The following is a 23,870-nucleotide window of genomic DNA, read 5'->3' on the forward strand; positions in this document are numbered from 1 at the left end:
GGAGGGAGAGAGGATGTTTGTGGGGAGGGCAGGATTGTCCGACAAATCATAATGGTTGACCATGTCCAGGCTAAGCAGGCATGGTATGTGATATTAGTGGCTACATAGGCATTTTGGTGCAGCCAGTCTAGTCATTCCTCAGTTTGGTATGACTTTATTTTATAACTGGGCATTTCTGATAAAGCAGTCCTGCTAAGTGTAATTACCTGGCCAGACTGGCATTTGGGTGCTGCCAGACTAGTTGTTTCCTACTGGGGCATTGTATATTTTTCTGGGCATCTGTGATAAAATGATTCAAGTCATTTATAATGTGCCTGTGCACAAGTGTTTCTAGGCGCGACAAGACACGGGAGGGAAGATAGAGGGAGGACAAGATAAACAATCTTACTAGGTCTTGTGTCATTCAGATCGTGCAGGTGGGAGAATGAGAAGTGCAGGGGAAAGGGAGAGGGGGAAGTGCAAGGGAGAGTGGAGGGAAAAACAGGGATGCAATGCTCTGAGTAAGTGCAGCCAAGGCAATGTGGCTCTGGGTAGTGCACGGAGAACACGGGACTGTAGGGTTACAGTTACAGCCCCTAAGTGCGTGTTAGTCCTAGAGGCATTGCAGGGGTGACTGATCAAGAAAGAGTCTGGACATTGTGAGACTCTGAGGGTAGCCCAGCAACCAGTCAGTACAGCTGAAGGGTCTGTCAGGTAGGCCAGCAGGGGAGGGAGAGAGAGAAAGCAGAGGAGAAGAGGAACATTTTGAGCTGCTTCCAGGCAGTCTGACTTAAGTTTGATAGGGGCAGGGAGGCCTTTCCAGAGGGAGGCACCTGCATAGACGAGAGATCTACCTCCCCCCACTCTCTGCCTGGGGAAGCGTCTAAACCTTAGTGAGTTGGAGGTAGCTGTCGAAGGGCTTGAGAAGGAAGGTATTTTGGAAGAGAGCATTGGATGTAGTGTGGGAGCGGGCCCAGAAAGCATTGTGGACAATGCAAAGGGTCTTGAACTTGATCCTTGCAGCAACCGGGAGCGAGTGGAGGGATTTCAGGGCTGGAGAGATATGTTCCCTGGGCTTGAGGCCAAGGATAAGTCTTGCAGTCCTGTTCTGGATTAGTTGCAGAGAGTAGAGGAAGGCAGGCTGAAAAAGAGGCTGTTTCAGTAGTCCAGCCTAGAGAGAGCCAGGGCTCTGGAGACAGTGAGCTTCTGGGTGTAAGTGAGAAAGGGAACAGTCCCTTTGAGGAGGAGCAGCTGGTAGTGGGACTTCTTGGCGATGTCTGAGATGTGAGGAGAGAAAGAGAGAGTGGAGTCAAAGATGAAAACAATGTTTTTTGCCTCGCAGGAAGACAAAGGAAGAGGGCCCAAGGCAGGTGGTCAGAGTGCGAGGGGGAAAACAGGGGTACCAATGAGAAGGATCTCTATCTTACTGGCATTAAGGGAGAGATCGGTGGATGTGCATCAATCCTGAATTACGGATAGACAGTCAGGAATGAGAGAGAGAGAGAGAGGAGAGGAGCCTGAGGGGAGCCTGAAGGAAAGCTGAGTACCATCTGCATAATAGGAGAAGGTGGAGATCAGGTGGGCCAAAGGGGCCAAGAAGAGGTTGAAACCCAGGGTGAGAGGAAGGAGCCCTGGGGAATGCCACAGGTATAGAGAGATGTGGTGGATAGAAAGTGAAGAAGTTGCATCTGGAAGGGGCCGTCCAATAGGAAGGAGGTCAGCCACTCAAGGGCCTGATCCATGATGTCCAGGTTCTCATGGAGTCGATTGATCAGGATGGCGTGGTTGACCGTGACGAAAGCAGAGGAAAAATCAAGGAGGTTGAGGACAAAAGGAATGCTGTAATCAAGGTTAGAGAGCAGATCTTCATGGGTGTTCAGGAGAACAGTTTCCGTGCCTCTGGCAGCTCTGAAGCCAGACTGATGGTCATCAAGTCAACCAACCGATTCAGTGTGGAGAGTAAGCTGGAAGATGGGCAGTTGTTTCCAACAGTTTGCCCAGGAAAGGGGTCATGTGGACTGGGTGATAGTTTGCCAGGCAGGCAGGAAAGGTCGATGGCTTCTTGAGGAGTGGGTGTACAAGGAAGTGCTTAAGGGGGAGGGGAACGTTCCAGTGGTGAAAGAGTGATTATAGAAATCAGCCAAGGCTGGAGAGAGGGTGTCAATATGGTCGTTGATGGTTCTAGAGGAACAGGGGAGCACCTGTTTGGACAAAACCTCCATAGATCAGACTTGTCTAGAAACCTCATCAGGTATTGTCAGAGAGAAAGAGGAGAAAGGAGGAATAGAAGTAGAGCTGGCCAAAGGGGGGCCAAGAGAAAAAGAGGGAGAGGAAGAGGAGATGGGGAACAGGATTTCCTGGGTTTTAGCAGAGAAGTGAGAAACAGAGCCAAACAGAGGGCCTGGGAGGGAACAGGAGAGGTAAAGACCGCAACAGGATTGACCAGTTACTTGCAGATTTTAAAGAGTTTGGCTGTGTTGTTAGAAGCCACAGAGACGTGGGCTTGAATTTTTGTTCTCTTCTTGATGAGTGTTATTGCTTCGACTTGCATTTTGGTGCAACCAGTCTAGGTATGTCTAAATGAGGCGTGGCATGCTTTACTGTAATGTTATTACGTGTCTACACTGGTCTACATTGTGCAGCCAGTTGGACATGTTTTCATTGTGGCATGGCATTTTTAATATCAAAGCATTAATGTTCCTGTGCACTGTTGGTTACTTGCATGTATTGGATTGGTGTTAACCTACAAAACCAGGCCAGGGAACAAACAAACTGCACGTGCCCTGCCTGCGCAGAGCACTGCTGCGCAGCCTCAGCCTCCGTTTTTCAGAACGAAGGAGAAGCCAGGCAGGGACGCGTGCTGCAGGCACTCTGTGCTTGTCACAGCATGTGTGTTATCGAGTGAGAACAGGCTGAGCAGGCAGTAGCTACTGTAAGGTAAGTCAGTCCAGTGCCCCCCCTCCTCTCCCAGGTGCAGGGCGGCATGGGGAGGATTTATTGGAGGGAATGGACGGCTGTGCCAATGTCAGATATAGTTTTGAAACACGCGTGGCACATTGCAAAACTGATCAGGGAATCCTGGCCTCTTAATTAAAACATTAAGAGGCCAGGATTGCCTGATCAGTTTGCAACGTTCCACGCCTGTTTATAAACTGTATATCTGACGTTGGCAATGGATTTATTTGGGGTGAATTCAATGTGCCAATGTCAGATATACAGTTTCTTAACATGCACAGCTCGTTGCAAAACTCATTAAGGAATCCTGGTCTCTTAATGTTTCAATGAAATATTAAGAGGCCAGGATTCCCTGATCAGTTTGCAACATGCCACGCATGTTTATAACCTGTATATCTGACGTTGTTAGTGGCACACTTTCCTTAATTGAAAAACCTGAGGCCCTGCCAGTGCCACCCTCATGTTTTTCAATTCATGAAAGTGTGCCCCACCCCCTACCAGAGAGGAACATCACTATTCGGAACAGCTCTTTGTTCGCTCCTTACTGATGGTTAGCCACGGCTCACATTTAAGCTCCAAGCATTGGCCAACACAGGCTTGCAAGTCCGCTCAAAACATACGGAGGCCATTCACCTATACAGCAGAGGATCAAGGGTGCACAATGGCAGCCGGTATATATTGACATGTACATGCAGTTTCTATACAAATACCACAACACTGTTTAATATATTATGTATTGCCTTTTTTAAGGAGAAGGGCGTGACGATTATTTTTGCTGCTTACAGTATACTAGTGCCTCTAAACCGTCAGGTTACTTTGAGATTGTTTCTAGTTTATTTCCTTATAGTTGGATCACGCTGACTGCACCTGATACGTCTCTCTGCAAAAAAACATTACAAATTCTATGTATCTATAACTGCTTCCCAAAATGAGACCGGGTCCCCAGCTGGAGGTGACATCTATTGCACTTTGTCCTTCTTCACACTCACTCAACATGCTTAGCATATATGGAGCAACAAGAAACTCTGTTAGAACATTTACGATTGAGGTGTTTCGTTATAGTGTACACTGCCAACTGAGTCACTTCTAGGTGATCCCAAGTAAACATATGTAGAAAAGGATGCACAGTCGGGGGGGGGGGGGGGTGTCTCACGATTCGCCCAGGATCACACAGTCTGGCGAAGACTGTATTTTCTCCAAGATGTCCCTGTACCCCAGGCCTGGCTTGCAAAGGGCAGACACTGCCTGAGATGGCTTGACATTGTATACAAAATCCTCTTGAAACCATATAAAGTAAAATGAGGATGAGCCAATCTCAAGAAGGGCTGCTACATGGGATATGTGCTCTTTTCCATAGTAATATCTAAGGTAGGCAAGGGAAAACACTTGATGTATACTCTTCTAATATCTGTAGGCCTCACTTAAGGCACACCCCTCCACCTCTTCCCACCAAATCACACCGGCTTGAAGTTTGGATAGTACAACACCTAAAGCTTGGTCTCTAACATGAGGGCTACCTGCATTTCGCTAGTTCAAACCCAGCAGCAGGTTCCACTTAACCTTTCATAAATTCAGTGTTGTTCAAATGAGGATAATAATACCTGGTATTACATTGCCTAGAAGCTGAAAGCATCTAGCATGAAGCGCTATGACCAAAGTGTTATTATATTCCATAAAACAAACTATTAGCAGCACAGACCTGAACTCTGTCCATGCCCAAAGTAAACCATTTGTTGGGGCCTATCCTGCACTCTCTTAAAAGAAATCAAGCGCTCATTTTCTGTAGGTCTTGGCTAAGCTTCACCCTGTTTTATTCAGCCTGGCTATTTCTGTCAGTGTACTTGAGAAGTCGCAGTGCGATCAGATTTTGGGGGTAGAGCCTCAGCAGTACGTGGACTTAGTGTGTCTGTCCCCCCTTCCAAATATCCATGCTCCTTACTATTTCTTAAGAGGTAATGCTTGCAGGTATCAATGGGACCTTTTAAGGTCATGGATCTGGCATGCCTGTTCCAGCTTATTCTGAGAAGCTATATGGAGTGGTTGGTCATGCAAGGCGTGCAAGAGAAAACCTGTGAAATATAAGCCAGGATGTCGAGGGTGCTCTGAAGACTGAGGAGAAAGTGCTGAGTAACTGTAGATGAGAGTTGTGGGGTGCTGGACATGGGGGAATGGTAAGTGAGGTACTGGGGTTCAGTAGAGTGTGGGACTACAAAGTGAAAAGGGGTAGAAAGGGTGCAGAGGACAGAAAAAGAGAGGAGCAACGGAGAGGAGAGATGGGAACAAGAACGGAGTGCAGATGAAAGATAGAGATGGTTTGCAGCACAGGGTGACCAGTGTGTGCAGGGGAGAGAGGGGTGCAGGAAAGACCAGCACCCAGGGAGAGTGGTGTAGGGCAGAAATGGCATAGGAGATGCTTCGGGTTTTGCAAATGAGAGAGAAGTACAGACAAGTGAGAAAGTGCAGAGGGCAGTGTGTCAGAGGAATAACTTGGTGTGGGGTGCAGTGAAGGGACTTGGGAGAAAAGGGTATACAGCAGATGAGAATGTGGAGTAGAGAAGGGTACAGAGGGGAAATTTGTACAAGGAAGAATGGTGCCTCGCCTCATGTTCCCAGATAATGGTGGAGTCAAAAAATGCGTCTTCTTCTAACACTTGAGCCATGCTCACGAGGCCTGCATGAGGACGATTACAAGTCGTTTGTTGAAATAATTGCAGATATATACACTACACCATATCTGTCTGCGCATTGATTAGGCCTGATAATACACAAAGTGGCCTCCCTCTCCCAGGTGCAGGCCGGCATGGGGAGGATTTATTAGAGGGAACGTGGGAGCTCGGGCTTGGCACTCTCCCACTGCCCCAGTGTCATATGCACCCCTGTCTGGGTCCTCTCCAGGAAGAGACAGTCACAGCAGGCTGTTCCTGCATCAATTCCCTTTCCACTCAATCCTACCTGCAGCCTAGGTCTAAAGTCAGGACTAACCTTAAATAAGGTATATATTCACCTCTGACCTGTCCTTTAGTGGGAGCTGGTGCCAGTGTGCGTGGCATCTTGCCTTGCGACACAGCATCATGTTATTAGGGCTATCTTAGCAACTTTCATGGGTTTTTGTTGGATGGATGAAACACATTGTGTATAGGTGCTATACAAATAAACAATCAATCAATCAAAAATCAATCAATCACTCTATTAGCACTATGCATTTCCTTCACTGAAGTCCTGCTAAAATCAAGCAATGGCAAGTGTTTGCTTGTCTATACGTATTGGCACTGCTATTAAATGTTCAAGTACTTGCACCATTTTGCAGCTGCTACCATCAGTGGGTACCTGATACCACTATGGCGGTGCTTGGTAAGGGCCTTTTCCATGCCTACATTAAAGCCCAAACAGTTGGCGTGGCCAACGCTTGTTTTCAAATGGGGATGCAACTGCATTTTTGGTACCCACCACCATCTGGGTGACCCAGAAAAAAATAAAGCAGAGCCTTGAGATTCAAAACAGCACTTGTTCCGCCATCCATGTAAATCCAGGGAAGACCCTAGTGCTGAGGTATGATTGCAACTCATACACTGCTGTAAAGTGTTCCATCATTGAGGGTCCAAGTGGAATAGGATAGGAAGGGTTGGCGAAACTCCATAAAGCATCTGCACTTAAAGCGCAGGTGAGAGTATTATAAAAGATCTCTCTAAATAGAGTATTATAAAATATCTCTCTTAAGGTCCATTGCTTGGAGGATTTTATACTCTGAACTGCTTTTCTTTTTCTTAATTTTCTTTGGTTTTCTTTTCTTTTCTCTTGTTTTATACAGTGATGCTATATGTAATTTAATACGTACTGCTATTTTGATTTTGTGAAAAGTCCAGTTATTTGACTAAAACACAACAAATAAATAAAATAAAAAGTCCCCAAGGTGTCCCCTGTCCTCCCCCCCCAGATTTGATGGGTCTCCTACGCACCTGCCCCCTCATATAGTCACTTTGACAGAGTGGGTTGGTGCATACCAAGCCTATTTTAAGGGGCCAATCCTTGCTGAAGTAACAAGGGTTAGTTGTTGTGATATCAGTTCCCAGACTGCCTTGTCTGCAGGAAGTATGAGGGTGTCTCAGTAAGGAAGTGGGGGCCTTGCAAATCAAAGATGGCTGTCACTGTTCCCCAGTCTGGAGGTCCTCTCCAGCTATGCTTTCCTTTCCCTCATACCCTGTCTTCCGCAGATCAAAGGAACCTCAGTAGGTATCTCCCTGGTGTGACTTCTCCATTGTGTTCCTGAGGCCACTTACTCTGTAGCTGCCATTTTGCCAAATCACACTGCAGCTGCTGGTGTGTCAGTAGTTGGGTCCAACAAAATATACGTGTGTGAACTAAACTTTTCAGCATCAAGCATTTTTAAAGTGATTCCTGTTTAGAATATTCCACTTTCTGAGAGAGAAAACCACCATCATTCCGCACAGCAAAAATCAAAAAGCTCAGAATTGCACACCTTCGCTGATGGCATTCGGTCTCAACCAAATTAAGTGATTATTACAACTTAGATCTAAGATAGTTTTTTTTCTGTAGGTGAGAGCAAAAGTTGCCTTTGGAGGTTTGCCTGGAAAATGTGCGCTTGTGCTCCCCTATATCTTAACCACCCCCAGATGAACTTCACAAAAACTTTCCCATAGGAGTGCTATGCAGATTCGTGTAACAGTACCAAAGTTATCCTAAGCTGGAAAGTATTTTCCTTTTGTGGAATCCACTTTTACTATAACTGCAGAGACGCTTTTGCTGATTCATATACATATTATATTGTGTAACATTTTCTATAAAACCTATGTGCAGTAAAAAAAAGATGTAAAAAGGTACACACTTTTGCTTGAAGTCGTCCACCGATGGTTGATCGCATGTGGTAGATGGAAACTACAACATCTCCATGGACTGTGATTCCCAAAGGGATAACAACCTTCCCTTCTTGTACTCGAAATTCCCTAAAGCCATAAAAGGGAGATTTAATCAACAGCACAATATCAGTACATGTCGTATCATCAGTGCGTTTCTGCCATAAATACACGATCGGAACGAAAAAACCAGCAATATGAATGAAGGCTGATACAGACACATAAAGAGATGTTGGTCTGAAGTAGTGCGATGTGAATTTCAATGTTCAGGAAGTGTGAGCGTGAAAAGGCAGGTTGTTAAAATACTACACAGAGAACCTTATTTAAGAAGTCAAATATATTCTTTAGGCATTTTTGGCACGTGATAAAGCACAGACCAAGTTCCGAAAAGCCTTTTAAAGAGACCATTGACTGTTGATGGATCATCTCGAGCATTTGTGGCACTATAGTCCAAAGAATAGCCAAGCCAATCTAAGCCAGACCCATCAGATCAGCCTACACCAAACAAATCGCCACTCCTAAGACCTGGAGAGTTAGAACAGGAGGTACTAGCTTCCCTACTATGGCCGCGACCCATTGGAACACTCTATTCCCCCCCCCACATTAGAAGGATTGATTCGCCCTTGGCCTTCTGCAAAGCAATAAAAACCATGCTATTTGTATGGCATAGTACTACTTGTGTCACTAATGAACCACTGGCACCCATTTAGGCTGTACGGTATTACTATCTATGATGAAACCCTCACTGCGACTGTATGATACTCTAAATTTGTAACCACCTATGTATGTATTCTTCTTTATTCATCACTAGGTTAAACGTACATTGTATGAGGTATGCTTTCCCTTTGAACCACCTGGGTATGTATCCTGAGAAATTCCTACTGTTGGGCTGCATGTTCTAGGTAACCCAGAGCCAAGCCGTCTTACGTGTAACCAAGACCATTTCATTCAACAGCGCCTCGATGCCTTTGGGCTGTAGCGCACTTTACAAATCCAAAAATATAGTACATAGACCTGTAAAATATGTGGGCCAAGGGTGGAACTGGATGATAGAAGCCAGGACATGGTGTCAACCTACAATTGAGGCATCACTACACACCACATATAGGTGGACTTATCGTATCTGTGTTAACAGCTCGAGACATGGAGTGATTCGCCCAAAATGACACTTTGTTTTGCTTAACTGTCATAGATGGGATTATAAACGAAGAGGCCAGGTACAATGTTTCTCAATTCGGCCACTAAAGCATATCTACCTCAATTAACAAACAGGAGGACACATACTATGAAGGAATAGCGATGTAAAACAATTGTTTAGCCATTAATATAGACATTTTATAGGCATTTTCCAAGCATTGACATCAGAGGCGTTGCTAGGGCGGGGCTGACGGGGCTATAGCCCCGTGTTTTTGGTTGTAGCCCTGGATAGAAGCTTAGGGGCTACAATCAAAAGGCTAGCTAGCCCCGAGGACTGAAAGTTCCGACATTAGCATGGTCCCTGATTGCCATCATGTGCCAAGGTATTGCTATCATTTGACAGATGTTGCCATGACATGCTCTGGTACTCACATTTTATGGAAGGTATTGCTATCATTTGACAGATGTTGCCATGACATGCTCTGGTACTCACATTATATGGAAGGTATTGCTATCATATACCAACTATTGCCATCACAGTCCCAGGCAACTCACATTATTGCCAGGTTTCGATATGAAAATCCAGACCCTCCCAAATTGGACAGGTTTTGCAGTCAAAGTCCGAAGCATTTTCACCAGTGCCAGGTAGTCTCATGAAAAGCACAGACATTTCCAACATTGCATGGTATTACTTCTGGCAAAACAATAAGTACTGATATCATATAACAAGACACACCATATGCCACTATATGCCCAGCTATGCACAACATAGTCCAGTTCTTGATTTCAAATACACAGGTACATACAGCGTTTGCTGGGTATCGCCATTGTTAGGGGAACTTGGGCAAGCCCATATTGGGTGAACAGAGAAGTTTTGCCTGAATTCCCCAAAGGTTTGGTAGCAGTGGACGAGCCGGCAGGGTTAGTCTGAGGGGGGAGGAGGGCTGTAGTAGGTACACATAACTTAGATAACTCCTTGGTTCAAAGAAACACTTGTACACTGTAAAGTTATGTATACATAAATAAGAATTTATATACACTAAGGTGCACACGTAAGTAAAAATAGAATATTCCCATAAAGAGCACTTGCTATATTCTTAGCACAGGTAACCCATAGGCATCCATAGGTATATATGTTCAGAATAGCATCTAGGGTAATACATCACATAATAAAGCCAACTGAAACATATATGTAAACTCTTTTCCAAACCCTTGTAACTTTTCATAACTTTGTATACAACCTGTTTTATGAGTCCAATCCTATCCGGTAGGAGTCTCTCATTGTCCAGAGGGTAGGGGTTAGGCAGAAAAGGCAGGAAAAGCAAAGTACAGTGTCAAGAGTGGTAGGATCCCTCTAGATTCCCTACAGTTGCAGGTAAGTGACAATGGTTGGTTTCACAGGCTCAGGGAAGTTAGGATGACCCCCTGAAGGATTGCCCCAAGGACCAATGTCCCAGAGAGACAGATTTCCTGCTAGAGCACAAAGGGTTGTTCTCCCAATGTAACTCTATTGAGCCCTGGAGGGGTACAAGATACACATTATCTGCAGCCCCCAGAGTGTCAGGATCAAGCAAGTAGGCTCCAGGTAAGTTTACCAGGAGATGGACAGTACCATCAAGCGAAGAAGCAGTTGCTGCAAGACGGTTAGCGACAGAAGTAGGGGACTTCGGCGGATCTGGTGACAGCTCTCATGCAGATGGATCTTATCAGTTCTGGCTCGTTGGAGCCATTTTCGGGCTCGGTGGAGCGATGGTTGTCAACTCTTCTCCATTTCTCAGTCTTCACCTATGGCAAGGAGACTTTCTGCAGATGGTTCGAGATGCTGCAGGCTTAGAAAGGTGCCCACATAGTTTCAGGCTAAACCGTGTTTCCAGAGACAATGCACAGCAATCCAGCACACGTTCTGGGGATTGGTGAATTGCAGGCCGTGGTGGTCGCAGCTCTTTCAGTGAAGGCGCAAATTGTAGCTTGTCCCGAAACTAGTTTGGCCCACCAGACTATGGAGAAAGTAGTCTTCTTGAGATCTTCCCTGCCGCGTCAAAGTCGAGGTCAGGCATTAGCGGTTATTCAACAGCTCTGGCGGTCACTGGAAGTTGCTGACGGCATCCGTCATCATCCTCCTCTTTGGATACTTGTGTTCCAGTGGTCTACTCTGAGTTTGAATTCCAGAACCTCAGAATTTATTCCAAAACACCGGCTGAGTCCACCAGTCATGGCCGATGCACCATTCAAACCTAGGGGGTGGTTGTCCAATGGGGCTAGCCAGAATCCCAGTTTGAACTGGTTTCAATCAGGCACGCTGCAGGACAAAGGACAGGTGAGGTTTGGTCACCTCTCCAGTCGCTGTCCTGCCACTCAGAGAAGCTTTGCAGGCTTTCCTTGGGAAGCGCACCAAAGACAAAGGTAAAGAGATAATCCTCCCCTACCCAGATAGGTAGAAGAAGGGTCCAGAAAGGACAAGTCCTCATGTGCAGGGTTTAGGAAAGTAAAACCACCAGTTGGGGTAAATGGCGACACTTGTATCCCCTACCACAGCTGAAACAACAGCCTGTGACAAAAGTCCACAAAATGGTGAACACAAAATGGTGTACAAAAAGGTACACTGCCACCAGCCTGAACAGAGGGCTTGTCACAGTAACCAAAAAGAAATACTGGAGAGGAGAGAACATCCAGAGGCGTGAGGTATATGGAACAGAGTCCAAACACATTCCCTGTGTTTTGTGCAGTGAACATTTGCCTTAAGGATGACTGTATTACAGTAGAAGAAAATTGAGGCTTACCTTACTAACCCCATCACAATAATGGCAAAGAGACACTGAAGCACTTAATGTTGTTTTGCCAACGCTTTGAACCCAAAGAACTCAAATTTTGGGTGCTGTAATTAACAAACAACAGACATTGAGTGCCGATGACTGGTGGAAAGTAATGTTTGATGGGTCAAACAGATCAGTGATGTTTCCATGGTCCACTTTTCTGCGAGTCATAAAGGAACGTCTTGACGTCGAGCATACAAATCCTGAACTTGACCACTAAGGAGAACACTTTATGAACTTTGAAATGACAAATAATCTGTGTTAATTTAATGGATGATGCTAAACTGAGTAATGGAATAAGAGTGCCACTGTTTTGTATTTTTAAAGGTTTGATTAAAACTATATAAAAAATAAAAAATATAAAAACTTCATAATACATTCTTTAACAGTGATTTCATTTTAGGTGAATGTATTTTGTATTGTTTTATTTTTATATTTGTGTTACTGAATAAAATATAATTTTGTACATGAGCGTTTTGGGTTGCTCCTGAAGACAAATAATGCTACGAATGCACTGAGAATGTGATGATGTGAAGGATGTTAGAGGAATATTCAGCCAGAGTTCTGAAGTGTATTCCGTGGGCACTGTTTGGTGTGTTGATTTGAATCCCGCTTTAGGGAGAAATTGGTCCTACACCACCTTTATAGCTTGCATGTAGTGGGACATAAAGTTGTCCCCCTGTCAGAGATCACCTCCTTAGGAAATCCTACTCTGGTAAAAAAACAATATTTGGCCACTGCCTGAGCAGTAACAGTTATCATGGAAATAGCTTCAGAGTATCTAGTGGCATGCTCCACTACAATAAGAAAGGATCTGTTGCCTGAGGAAGTGGGAGGTTCAGTGGTACCAACAACGTCAATCTCAACCCTCTCAAAAAGAGTTCTCATATCTGGGTGAGGCACCAAGGGTCCTACATTCTTGGAATCATTTTTGCCAACCAACTGACAAGTGTGACAACTTCTGCATTGTTTGTCTACTGCTGCACCCATTGGGGGCCAGTAGAAAGAAAGAGTCTTTCCTTGTTCTTTTTGGTACTCATGTGACCAGAAAGAAGCACCTCATAAGCCAACTGCAAATGTAATGGTCTTACTTCTTGGGGCATTAAAAGTCTCCTGTGGTCTCCGGGAGTAGACTCTACAGGTTCACTATTTAGGAGCCAATCCTACCAATAGAGCCTGTGCTTCCCAGGATCTTGCCCTTCACGCTAGGAATCAACTTGCCTGTGCAAGCCTTCAAGAGTGGGACAGTCTCTTTGCCCCTTGCTTAAGTCTGCCCCAGAGGGTCCACCTTCTGCAAGCAAAGTCTGCAGGCCAGGCTGGTCTCTAGGACCCAGATCGTTCAAACAACGTTGAATCTCCTTCACCCCTGTGTCACTAGTAGGTGGGTCTTCTGGGGATTCAGTCAAGTCAGCCTGAGCTGGAGGTCACAGGGGTGACCATAAGCATTTCAGGGCATAGGAGCTTTTCTCCTAATGGAAGCTTTGGGATTGGGGCCCTTTTACTCTTGAAAGGCACTGAATTTCTTACTGATCTCTTTGGAGAGGTCCTGCAAGGTGGCCTCTCTAGCCTTCCTTGTTTGAGCCCTTGTCTTTTGCCTTGGGGGCACTGCTGAGTCTGAGACAACACCTAAGGCCTTTTAGGTCATTGGCCAAAAGCACAGAACTGGGCACTTCTGCCTGAACACTGACAGGAATCATGACAGTCATGTTATTGCATAGGCATTATGGGGAGAATTTGGATAGGGCCTCCAGCAAGCGTAATGGGTCTCAGAGGAGCCTTAGCTACTTCCTCTGAGCTGAGTAAAGACTTATCAACCACTGAGATGATGGCCCCAGTGACTCTAATGGCAGAGGTTTCCTGACCATTAATTAGAACACTGTCCTTGAAATAACACTTGGTGTTATCTGGTATGAAGTTAGATATGTCCTGATATTGTTGTTCCCTGGAACCAAGGGACACTAAAGTAACCCTAGCTTGAACCCTAATTTGTTCTTGAGTGAGAGGGTGAAAGACGGCACCTGTCATAGGAGCTCCTCCTTCTTGGGTGAAGACTAAGGAGACAGATGGAATCCCCAACGGTTTGCCCTTACATCTGGGATCCCCTTTCACATGGTCACAAGACCCACAAACCCCACACTTGCCAAAAGTGTTTTGGAAGGGGAGGTTCTGGTAACCTTTCTCTGGTTTGGCTCCAGAGGTTTCACTAGCCCTATTGAATTCCCCATAGTGTTTATCTGTGTTCCTTTTGTGGTCCTCTTTGTATTGGATTTTATTGGAATTATGTTCCTCTTCCTTCTTCTTCTTCTTCTTCCCCTCCTCCTTCCTGTGAGGAACCCAGAGTCCTTGTGAGTAGCCTGTTGGCTACCCACAAGTCAAAAGCAATTGCTAGCTTCTTAAGGTCTAATTATTTTGAGTCAGCCAGGTGCTGTCTCAATTCTGGGGAACAGGCATCAAAAATGCTTTCTAGCATGAAGCCTCATGTCATCAAACCTTCTCACTTTGTGGCCTTCAATACACCCATCCATGTTCAGGAAGCGGAGGTTACATCATAGAAGAATTCATTAAATACGAATTCAACACATTTTCTTCCTCGGATTTGACCATTAATATATGTGGGAGGTGGGTAATCGTTATAATTAAGATAGGGTCGGTGAGAGCTGCAGGGGGTCTCCCCGTGCATATATGTGCAGCCAAATTGACAAAAAATGTTGTTTTACAAATTCGTATTCTTTTAAAATATTCAATGAAATCACATGGAACCCAGGTTCTAAAGGGATGTACGCACCCAGGTTGCCCATAACACACCATCTTTCTTCTTATGTTCCCTAAATCTTTCCAGATATTGGGAAGGGTTCTTCCCACATCTGTCTATGAGGGCTTCTTTGACCAAACTGTAGTCCTTCCTATATGCAGCATCCATTTCCAGAATCACATCATATCCAATCTGGGGAGCATAGACAGAACCCACCCAAGGGACCTGATCAACAGCACTCACCTCTTACATTTTACATGCTAACTCAAATGTTCAAAAAGTCAATTATATCACTCTTCTCATCACACATACTCACCAGATCCTTTGGCAACTTTGGATTTCTGGTTCTGGAAGCATCCACACCAGAGGACCCTGAATCTGAAGAAGAGTTATCAAAAGATCTCTTTCTCATGTCTCATTTCTTTTTCTCTAAATTCCAGCTTCCTATGGTCCAATTGCAGTTTCAGTTCTACAATCCTGGCTTTTTGTTTCTTCAGTTCCAAACATATTTCAGGAGGAATGGTGTAAGATGACCGATGTGGGGGAATAGGTTGCAGCTACATTTCCAGCTATTGCTGCATTTACATCCAAGTCTATGTCATCTTCCTCCAGATCAAGATTCATTTCACAATCTTCCTCAACATCCTCATCAAGTCAATGTTGGATCTAGTGGACACAGATTTGCTTGGGGACTTCTGAAAGTTCATCAACAATTGAATCAATTCTTATTTGTTCCCTTTACAGCTAAGGCCTATCCCTTTGCACAACTCTCTAAGTTGTCCTACCTTAAATTGAGCAAGGGCCTCTTGCTTATAGTTTTCCATACTGTTTTGTTAAGTTTTCTTTTACGCTTACAAACTTGTTCAACCAGCCTTAGAGGATGGTTTTCTTGAACACTGGTGTCCCAAAGACTCAGTGTGTCCAAACTACAAGGATCCCACCACTGAAACATCATTTGTTAGGAGATTTTACCAAAGTACTGCCTGTGGTGGAATTTAGGAAAGCCCAGCTTGGGTGAACTGGGTTACACTTCTTAGGTTTGGCCTGAAGTACCCAAAGGTTTGGTAGAAATGGACGAGCTGCCAGGCTTAGTCCAAGGGGCACTCTGAGTTCTGTGTAGCTTCTTTTAAAAACATTTTTTAAATTGTTTTGGCTGAATGAACAACCTTTCAATTTATGAAAATTCCATCAATACAATTATAATCAAACATATAAAACAAAACAGATATACATAATAATGAGATACAACAATTGATAATTAATACAATAACATTTCTCATAAGTTAACTCTTTCCTCACCCAGTTATTTTTTTAAAATCTTAAAGTTCCAATTCATTCAAATATCCAATAGTAGCCAGTTTAATAGACATTTGTTTAGCACCAAATACTTGCAGCCAAAATTCTTGATTGTCAATAGATTTTAGTTGTTTGAAATAACGGAAAAAATATTTGCAGCGTTTGGAACGTAGTTCGGGGCAGTATGCAACAATATGCTTCAAGGTTTCTGGGTGGTTAATACATTTACAAAATCTGCAAATGTTCTCCTTAGGTAATAAAATCTTTTGTCTACATTGAATTTCCTTGGTAGGCCAAAGATTAAGCGAAACCGCATATAATCTCCTCTAAATTTGTGTGATGGGTATTTGATTAAATAAGGCTCAGGAATTCTATACCTTTCATATCCATATTGTGCGGGATCCCAATCTTTATAACTTGAACACAGTTCTCTGGTATAAATCAAATCCCTTTGATAAAGTTATGTTTTAGCGCAATTAGGATTGGTAACTGGGGTGTCGATTGTGATATCGGCATCAATAAGAATGTTTGCAACTACATTTCACCAATTTAATGGGTAGTGATGGTTTGATTGTAATAGGTATTGCGCTAGAACCCCAGAGATATCCACATATTGTAAGGCGATAAGACACTTTCTCAATAATGCAATTGCTTTCCAGGCTATCATACTATACAAAGATGGTAAACCCAATTCAAAGAGGATTAGAGCAATGGGTACACAATTGGGCAAGTTAAAAATCGATCGCCAAAACCTGCCCTCCATTCGATCCCAAAAAAGACGTGCTTTTGGAGCACATGATTCAGCGCTATAGGAAAGAATAGGAATCACTTTCAAAGAGTAAAATGAAAGAAGGTGGCTACAAAAGAATGTACTAAATTTGTAGAGGATAGCTTTTGATTGAGAAATTAGGGTCTGGAGTTTCATGTTTATGTCAGCAACATGAATAGTATCATTTGCAGAGTTGTTAACCATAACTCCTAGGTATCTGTATGTAGATGTAGTTAAAATGCGTTCTTGCCCCAGGGACCAAATAAATTGCTTCCGTTTCTTTAGTTTACAATTATAGCATTCCATAATATGAGTTTTGGCTAAGTTAATGGTCATGGTATTTTCAGCTACATATGATGTTAAACCATTAATCAGTCTTTGTAGACCCACTTGAGTTTTACATAAAAGAATAAGGTCATCGGCATATAAGACCCATGAAATTTGATGAGGGCCCAACTTCGAGGCATCAGATTTAATATCTATAAACCTTGCACCCATATAAAGGATAAAAGATAATGGTAGCAGCAAGGATACAGTTTAAGGCCACAAAATGTTGGAATGGGTGCAGTAAGTTGGCCATCTAAAGAAAGCCTGATACGTATGGAAGTATTCGAATGAAGCATCGATATTAATTTGACTATAGAGAAGGGGCAGCCCATTGAAACTAATTTATGCAACATTAAAGAACAGTCAACAGAATCAAAGGCTTCCTTAAAGTCAATGAAAGCAATAAAAATAGACTGATCCTGCTGCTGACAGAGGGCCCTAATTGAGGTGAGAGTAGCTATATTAATAGCTGTGCCCTTTCCAGCCACAAAGCCAGTCTGAAACTTGTCTCGCATATTCACAGAGTCAATCCACAGGTGTAAATCTCACAGAATCAAGGAAGCAAAAATTTCCCAGGAGCGTCAAGAAGGGCGATAGGCCTATAATTAGCTGGATCATGCCTATCACCCTTCTTGAATATTGGGACAATTATCGAGCTACACCAGGAGGGTGGAATCCGCTGGGTTGACACCACCTGATTAAAAACCTCAAATAGGATGGCAGACCAGATTTTAGGGAACTGTTTCCAGGTTTGAAAGGCCATCGGGCCAGGAGCTCTAGACCTACTGGCTTTTTGGATGTAGTGAGAAACATCCTCTTCAGTAAACAACAGAGAGAAGGGGCCCTTTAAGATAGGAGAACGTTGGGGTAGATGTGGAGTAGGTGCAGCATATAGACTGGAAAAATGAGCGAGCCACTGAGGCAGAGAGACATAATTGATTTGCAGAGTGTTTGAGAGTGTTTATATGTCTTACTAATTAGCGCCCATGTGCCCGCAGTGTTTTTGGAAGCCAGTTGTGCTAGTATGGATTCCCCGTCTGATTGAAACAGAAAGGCCCGGTATGAACGCCTCCAATTCCTATAATTAGTTTTGATTAACTTAAAAGTAGACCAACGAAGTTCAGTTGGCAACAATTGTGCTGCTTTTTGTTTCTGCATGTTCTGGTCAAAATTATGTAAATTTGGGCATTTACTGTGCGGCTTAGACGTAGAGGAAAATAAATATAGCAGTTTGGTGTAATAAAACTCACAAGAAGTAGAAGTCAACAAGTTCTGAAATTCAGTCTGTAACTTCATATTAAACTGAATCAGCTTTGGTTCAGTCCAGCGTAGCCGGTTTCTTGAATTATTTACCTGGACTGTACCAGAAATAGCAGCAGTAGAGTAGTCAAAGTTCTTATTAATTGACCAATGCAAGTTCAACTTATCGTGGTCACTTTCAGCGGCAGGTACTATGTAGAATCCAGTTAAGGAGTGGAATAAATTGCGGCTGACATAGATGAAGTCAATGGTTGCTGTCATCGTACCCCTCCTCCATGTCGACCGGGGGGGGTGGGTTATCTTCAGGGAATTTACAATTGACCATAATCAAATTTCTGGATTCCACAAAACTGGTCCAACGTCTCAGCCTAACTGCGTTAGAGGGTTTGCTGTTATCCAAGCAGTGTAAATTCAGATCGCCGGCCAGGATTACATGAGTGTACAGAGGGCTCAATAGAGTTTTCTGCCACAGAGTCTCAAGTGATTTCAAAAATGCGCCAGTAGTTTGTGGTGCCGGATTCCAATAAACATTAAATATGTAGTAAGTAGTGTCAAAAATGTGTAGTTGAACCAGTTGCAAATAGGGAGTGTAGTCCTCCTGTGAAATCAGATGGATGTAAGGACTGGTTCTCAAAAGGACCATAAGCCCAGACATAGGTCGACCTTTTGCAGCACAAATAGCCGGGTTCGACATAATATGGTGATTGTCCCAAGAGGGTCACTGAATCAACCAAGTTTCCTGAAGGAGGATGATATCGTAGTTAGCCAGTTTATAAATCGAGGGGGACAGAAGATGTCTAAAACGCCTCGTGTTCCAACTTAATAAAGACAGAGGTAACACAGTAGGGAGATTATGATTAACTATTTGAACATCGGCACTTGCACTGCAATAGGTTCGAGGCCAGACCTTTTGATACAACAGTAGATTAAGGCAAAGACTCTGAAAACTGTTGTTTCGTATTAGTAGGAGCTGTATTCGCAGTTGTTCTCAAATTATCTATCTGCAGTTCAAAATCCAGTTCAAATAGTTGTGGGATGTTTTTACCCATGCATCCAAGCCCTACCATAAAACTGTGCAGTAATGGCCTTTGAAAACATCATGATGGCCAGAACTCCCCAGAGAGTGCACAGGGAAAACATGAAGAATAGGCTGCCACCCATTTTTGCCTATGTTGTGAGCACAGGAGGGCACTGCCTAAAACCACCATTGGGCTACACACACAGTAGCCCGAAACCATTGGGAATGGCAATGCTGATTGCCAAAAGCAACCCAGAACTGTGGGGAATTCATTTTCTTAATGTCAAAAATGGATGCAGTACCGGTGCTCACCACTATCAGAAAGCCGGCGTTTTAAAACCACCAGACTTTTGTGTAAAACTGAACAAATGAACCGAAACCAGGTCAAGGAAAGACTTGCTAAGAGGTGGATAAAATGTAAAACTATATTCTGAAATGACTTGAAGGAAGTAATTATTTAATGTATCTATAAAAAATAGCTGCATGTAAGTTGGATTTAAATGTAGAAAACTGGGAACTAAAGTGACATTTAGCTGAATTCTGCCTGACAACTACCCCCGACAGGAGAAACCTGCTCAGAAACTCTTCCCAGGCCTGGCTGCATCCTGCTGCCCCCAACAAAAGGAGATCACACCTCTCTGATTGAATTAAGGGAGGGGTACCTGCAGACTGCAGGAGGTTGAACAAAGCCTTGTCCTGGACTCAGGCAAATGTTATATTGGGGGGACCGTAAAGTGGCTTCCTCTTGGGAGAAACTGGGAGGGGCAGTGCCTCTGCTAGCAAACTGAGCTTGGGGAAGTGGATAAACCAGTTATTCCACCATGTGATGTGGGAAGCCACACCCCTTTTTTTGACGAGGGCATAATTTTAAAAAGATAGATAACTCATAGTGCGGACTGGTCATAATTACATAAATAATATCATTATTCTTGGGATTTTTCCATGCACATTTTAAGAGGTGTTAGGACCCTGTGGGATGTTCGTGGGGATAGTAGCGGAGAAAAGGTATTTACTCCAAATGTATGCATGTTAAAAATCTGACAATTTATCATCTGTAACCCATATCCCTGGTGCACATTTGTGTAAAATCTGGAAAGGTTTAGAGGTCGTTATCTGGATGAAAAGGGGAGAATTTTGTCATCAGTGGACAGGACATCGTACAAAGACAGGGATCAGATGGTTTGGTACTACAGAAAATATGTTAACTGGACCTATAGTATTAGAAAAATGGTACATAGATAAATATGTGTTTGGGTCAGAAATAGATTTGTGTGCAATCTGACAAGGGGAGGTTCCTCTGACCATAAAATCTACAGCATCACTCTGACTCACATTTCCTTCCCCCAATCAAGGGAGAGAGGAGGAATTGGCCAATGATAAGTGAGAGGGGCAGGTTTAGTTATGACCAACGCACACACCCACTTTCTAAAGACATAAAAAGGAACATTGAAACCCAGGTAGGGAGATTGAACTCCATTTGCTGCGGAGCGTGCTGACCGACGACTTCACATCCAGAGATCCAACACTTAGACTTCCAAGCTAAACAGAGACTACAGAACTTTGAACCAAGAAGGCCCACTGCAAGCAAATGTATTTGTCAGCAGGCCTCAGCATCCTTAAAATCATTTGCAAACTATTCCACAGCCGGGCAAGCTGTCTGAAATCTTTGCCAAGAACTTTTGCCAGTACCCAGAAAGCAGTGTTACATCCAGAATCCACTTGATCCGGACCAAAAAGCAGAGCAGTGTCCAGAACCAGAGTCCGCTGTATCCAGAGAGGCTAGACCAGCAGAGCAGAGCTGACCCAGACGCTGTGAGCAGAACCACCCGAAGTCCAGTCCAGTTGACCAGATCCGTGACGAGGCCCATTCATTTCAAAATTAGGAGTGAGTATCCGCCAGAACTGTGCAGAACCCAATCTCTTAGTTAAAATAATCTAATCCAAACTATTTTAACCTAAGTAGAACTGCCTCCAAGAAATCTTGTCATCTGTCATTCTACAGCTGCAAGCTGTCATGTGTCATTCTAAAGCTGCAAGCTGTCACCTGTCATTCTGAGTTTTACTTTAAATCCGAAAAACTACCTTTACTAAATTGTTGGTATCTTCGGAACCGTTTGTCCTAGGAACGTGGTTTAACTTTCATTCTAAAGCTGAGATTCTAGGCTTTCCAACGAACCTAGAAACGACTTACACTTTTGCCGTAATCACGATTCACGCACTCGTGAATTTTACTGCGATTTGGCCTGATTTCTTCTCCAGTAAAAAAGTCAGCAGCTCCTTGCTTTCCTTTGCTAAAATTCGTTTAACCTGCTAGTTACTCATAGAGCATTGCTAAAGTGAGCCTGAACTAATATAAAGTTGCCATCACCTACCCTGAACCTCTAGAGGGAATTAAAAGAAATTTTAGCACCTTTTCACTTCATTGCCACCACATTTCAAAGTAATTCGCCTGTGTTTTAAACTCGTACCTGTTTTCTCTAAGCTTGCTGGGGGAACTGGAACTGTGTATTGCATTATAAAGTGTGATTTGTTGGGATTCTTGAAGACTGTGTGCTCTCCTTTCCATCTCCTTATATTGTATAAAGGGGGGAGTGAGTTGCCAGGGAAAGGTGATTACATTGTTGTTGGTTGAAATCATATCAAGTTTATTTGCTGTACTGCATTTTATTCCACCTTGCATTTCCTTGAAACCATCAAGCATTTTCAGCTACCTCATCCTCTATACTACTCCTAAGTAATCAAATGTACCAAAAATACATCAATAAGGGTTTTAATCAGCATCCCAGACTAGGCATTGACTTAGCTGTAGTGTTGATTGAATATCGCTTACAGAGTGGGGGCTCGTCCGGGACATTCTGGGTTAGATTTACCACTTGTGCAGCTAAATACAGTGTGCTAACTGACGGGATACATACATCCGGTGGGATCACCACGCTGTTGTACGCTGTAAAGCACTCCTCAAAGGAACGCTCTAAGGAGAAGGTCTGTTTTGCAAAATAAAATACAAACTTCGGTAAGTCAGGAAGGAACTCAAATCTCCAGAATGACGACACTGGTAGACATCAAAATAGCCAGAGAGCACTTCTTACATAAGCTATTTGTGAGAGGTGAGTGACTCATCAGGACCAAACGGTCTGGTTGCAGGCAATCGCGCAACAGGTCACTGAAACAGGGTCAGATATATGGAGAGATCAGGGTCCCTTACATGTGGCCCTGAGTGAACCATATATGGCCCCTAAGGCTAAGGCTGAGCACAACAAGATTGCCAGGGTAGCGGCATATTTATATTTACATATGGGAGCCATGCAGGACAAATGTGCTGAAGGCCAAGAACTGGCAAATAGGCAACAGATGGCGTTAGAAACGGCCCAATCTGACCTGGACTCTTCTGAGCAGAGGCTGCTCAGGAGCCAGGAGTCAGAAAATGACAGCAGACAGTACATCACTAAAATAAAGGAGGATATGGATACGCTGCAACAGGAAAAGGCTGACCAGGATACCAGATTTCTGGCCTTGCAGAAGGAGTACCAAGAAGGTTTGGAGTCCCTACTGCAGAGCCAGAAAAAGCTGGAGCAACAACTGGACTTCAACAGGGCATGCACAGAGCAGGTAGCCACCCTGCAAATTCGATTAGACAGAGAGAAAGAGGAAAGCAATAAATTGATTCTGAAAGACCTGGACACTGAGACAGAATTTCAGGAAGAGCGCCAGAAAGCTGGTGCCTTTCAAAGGCAGAGGGACGACCTGGCGGCACAGATGCAGACTCTTAGTCAGGAAAGGGACATCTTAGGCCAGGAAGTCTGCCATTTAAAAAGAAAAACTGCAGAAAATCACGTGGCCCTCCAGGGGCTGGGTGACCTCCAAAAAGAGCATCAGAACTTGTTAGAGCACACCAGGAGGGTGGAAGAGGCTCTGGCAAGAAAGGAGCAGGCCAGTAGGGATGGGACTCAGGAGGTACCCTTCCTGCAGCAAAGACTGGCCCAGTACTCCAGGACCAATCAGGAGGCACAGAGAGAGAATGAGGCTCTCTGCCAGCACAATGATAGGCTCCAGCAACAGGTAGCGATGCAGGAGAGGCTGATAGAGTCTAGTAAGGCCTTAACTGAGGAACTGAAGGCGCAGGCTCTTGCATTGCAACAGGGAGCAGGGGCTGATAGAGATGAGGTTCGCTGGGAAAGGGAAACGCCTGAGCATAACCTCAGGAGCCCTAGTACGGGAGGCCTTCATCTCTCTCAGTCCCAGCACTCTGCCACCCCCAAGTCCTCTGGCGCGCATGAGCACAGGGCCACAGGAATGGCAGATTACTATCCAGCCAAAAGTATGGGGCACATAGGCCAGTACCACCCAGGAATGGAGGGGCGGGCATCTGGGTATGGGCACCCAAGCACAGTGCAATTTAGTGGGGAACCCCAGGAGAGTAGACCCATTAAGGGCATCCTGAAAACCTCTGCCCAGTTAGGTCAGTGGGGGGGGGAGGTACCCATCAAATCCTGGCAGCAAGGAGGGATCTGAAGACTCCTCTGAGCGTTACAGGACACAGGAGACCAGGTCCCCACATTCTGCCAGCCATTCCCAGGCTCGCAGAATCCGGGAAAACCTGGAAGATCAGACGGGCACCTCTGGGAGCAGTGCTTCGGAGTCAGAGGATGAATGGACAGGGTTACCCGAACCAAAAAGGCCAATAAGGCAAAAA

At 44.3% G+C, this 23,870-nt stretch overlaps 1 protein-coding gene across 4 annotated transcripts in view; it reads right to left on the reverse strand.

Moving 5' to 3' along the window:
- DNAJC6 (DnaJ heat shock protein family (Hsp40) member C6) overlaps positions 1-23,870 on the reverse strand; it is a 564,838-nt gene that overhangs the window by 187,867 nt on the left and 353,101 nt on the right. For all 4 annotated transcript variants that reach the window (XM_069641979.1, XM_069641980.1, XM_069641978.1 and 1 more), the window contains one exon: positions 7,778-7,895. In XM_069641979.1, the coding sequence (XP_069498080.1) occupies positions 7,778-7,895 (118 nt within the window). The remainder of the gene's footprint in view (positions 1-7,777; positions 7,896-23,870) is intronic.

The sequence above is a fragment of the Ambystoma mexicanum genome, chromosome 1q (assembly GCF_040938575.1).
Source record: "Ambystoma mexicanum isolate Mex_15411 chromosome 1q, UKY_AmexF1_1, whole genome shotgun sequence".
NCBI lineage: Eukaryota > Metazoa > Chordata > Amphibia > Caudata > Ambystomatidae > Ambystoma > Ambystoma mexicanum.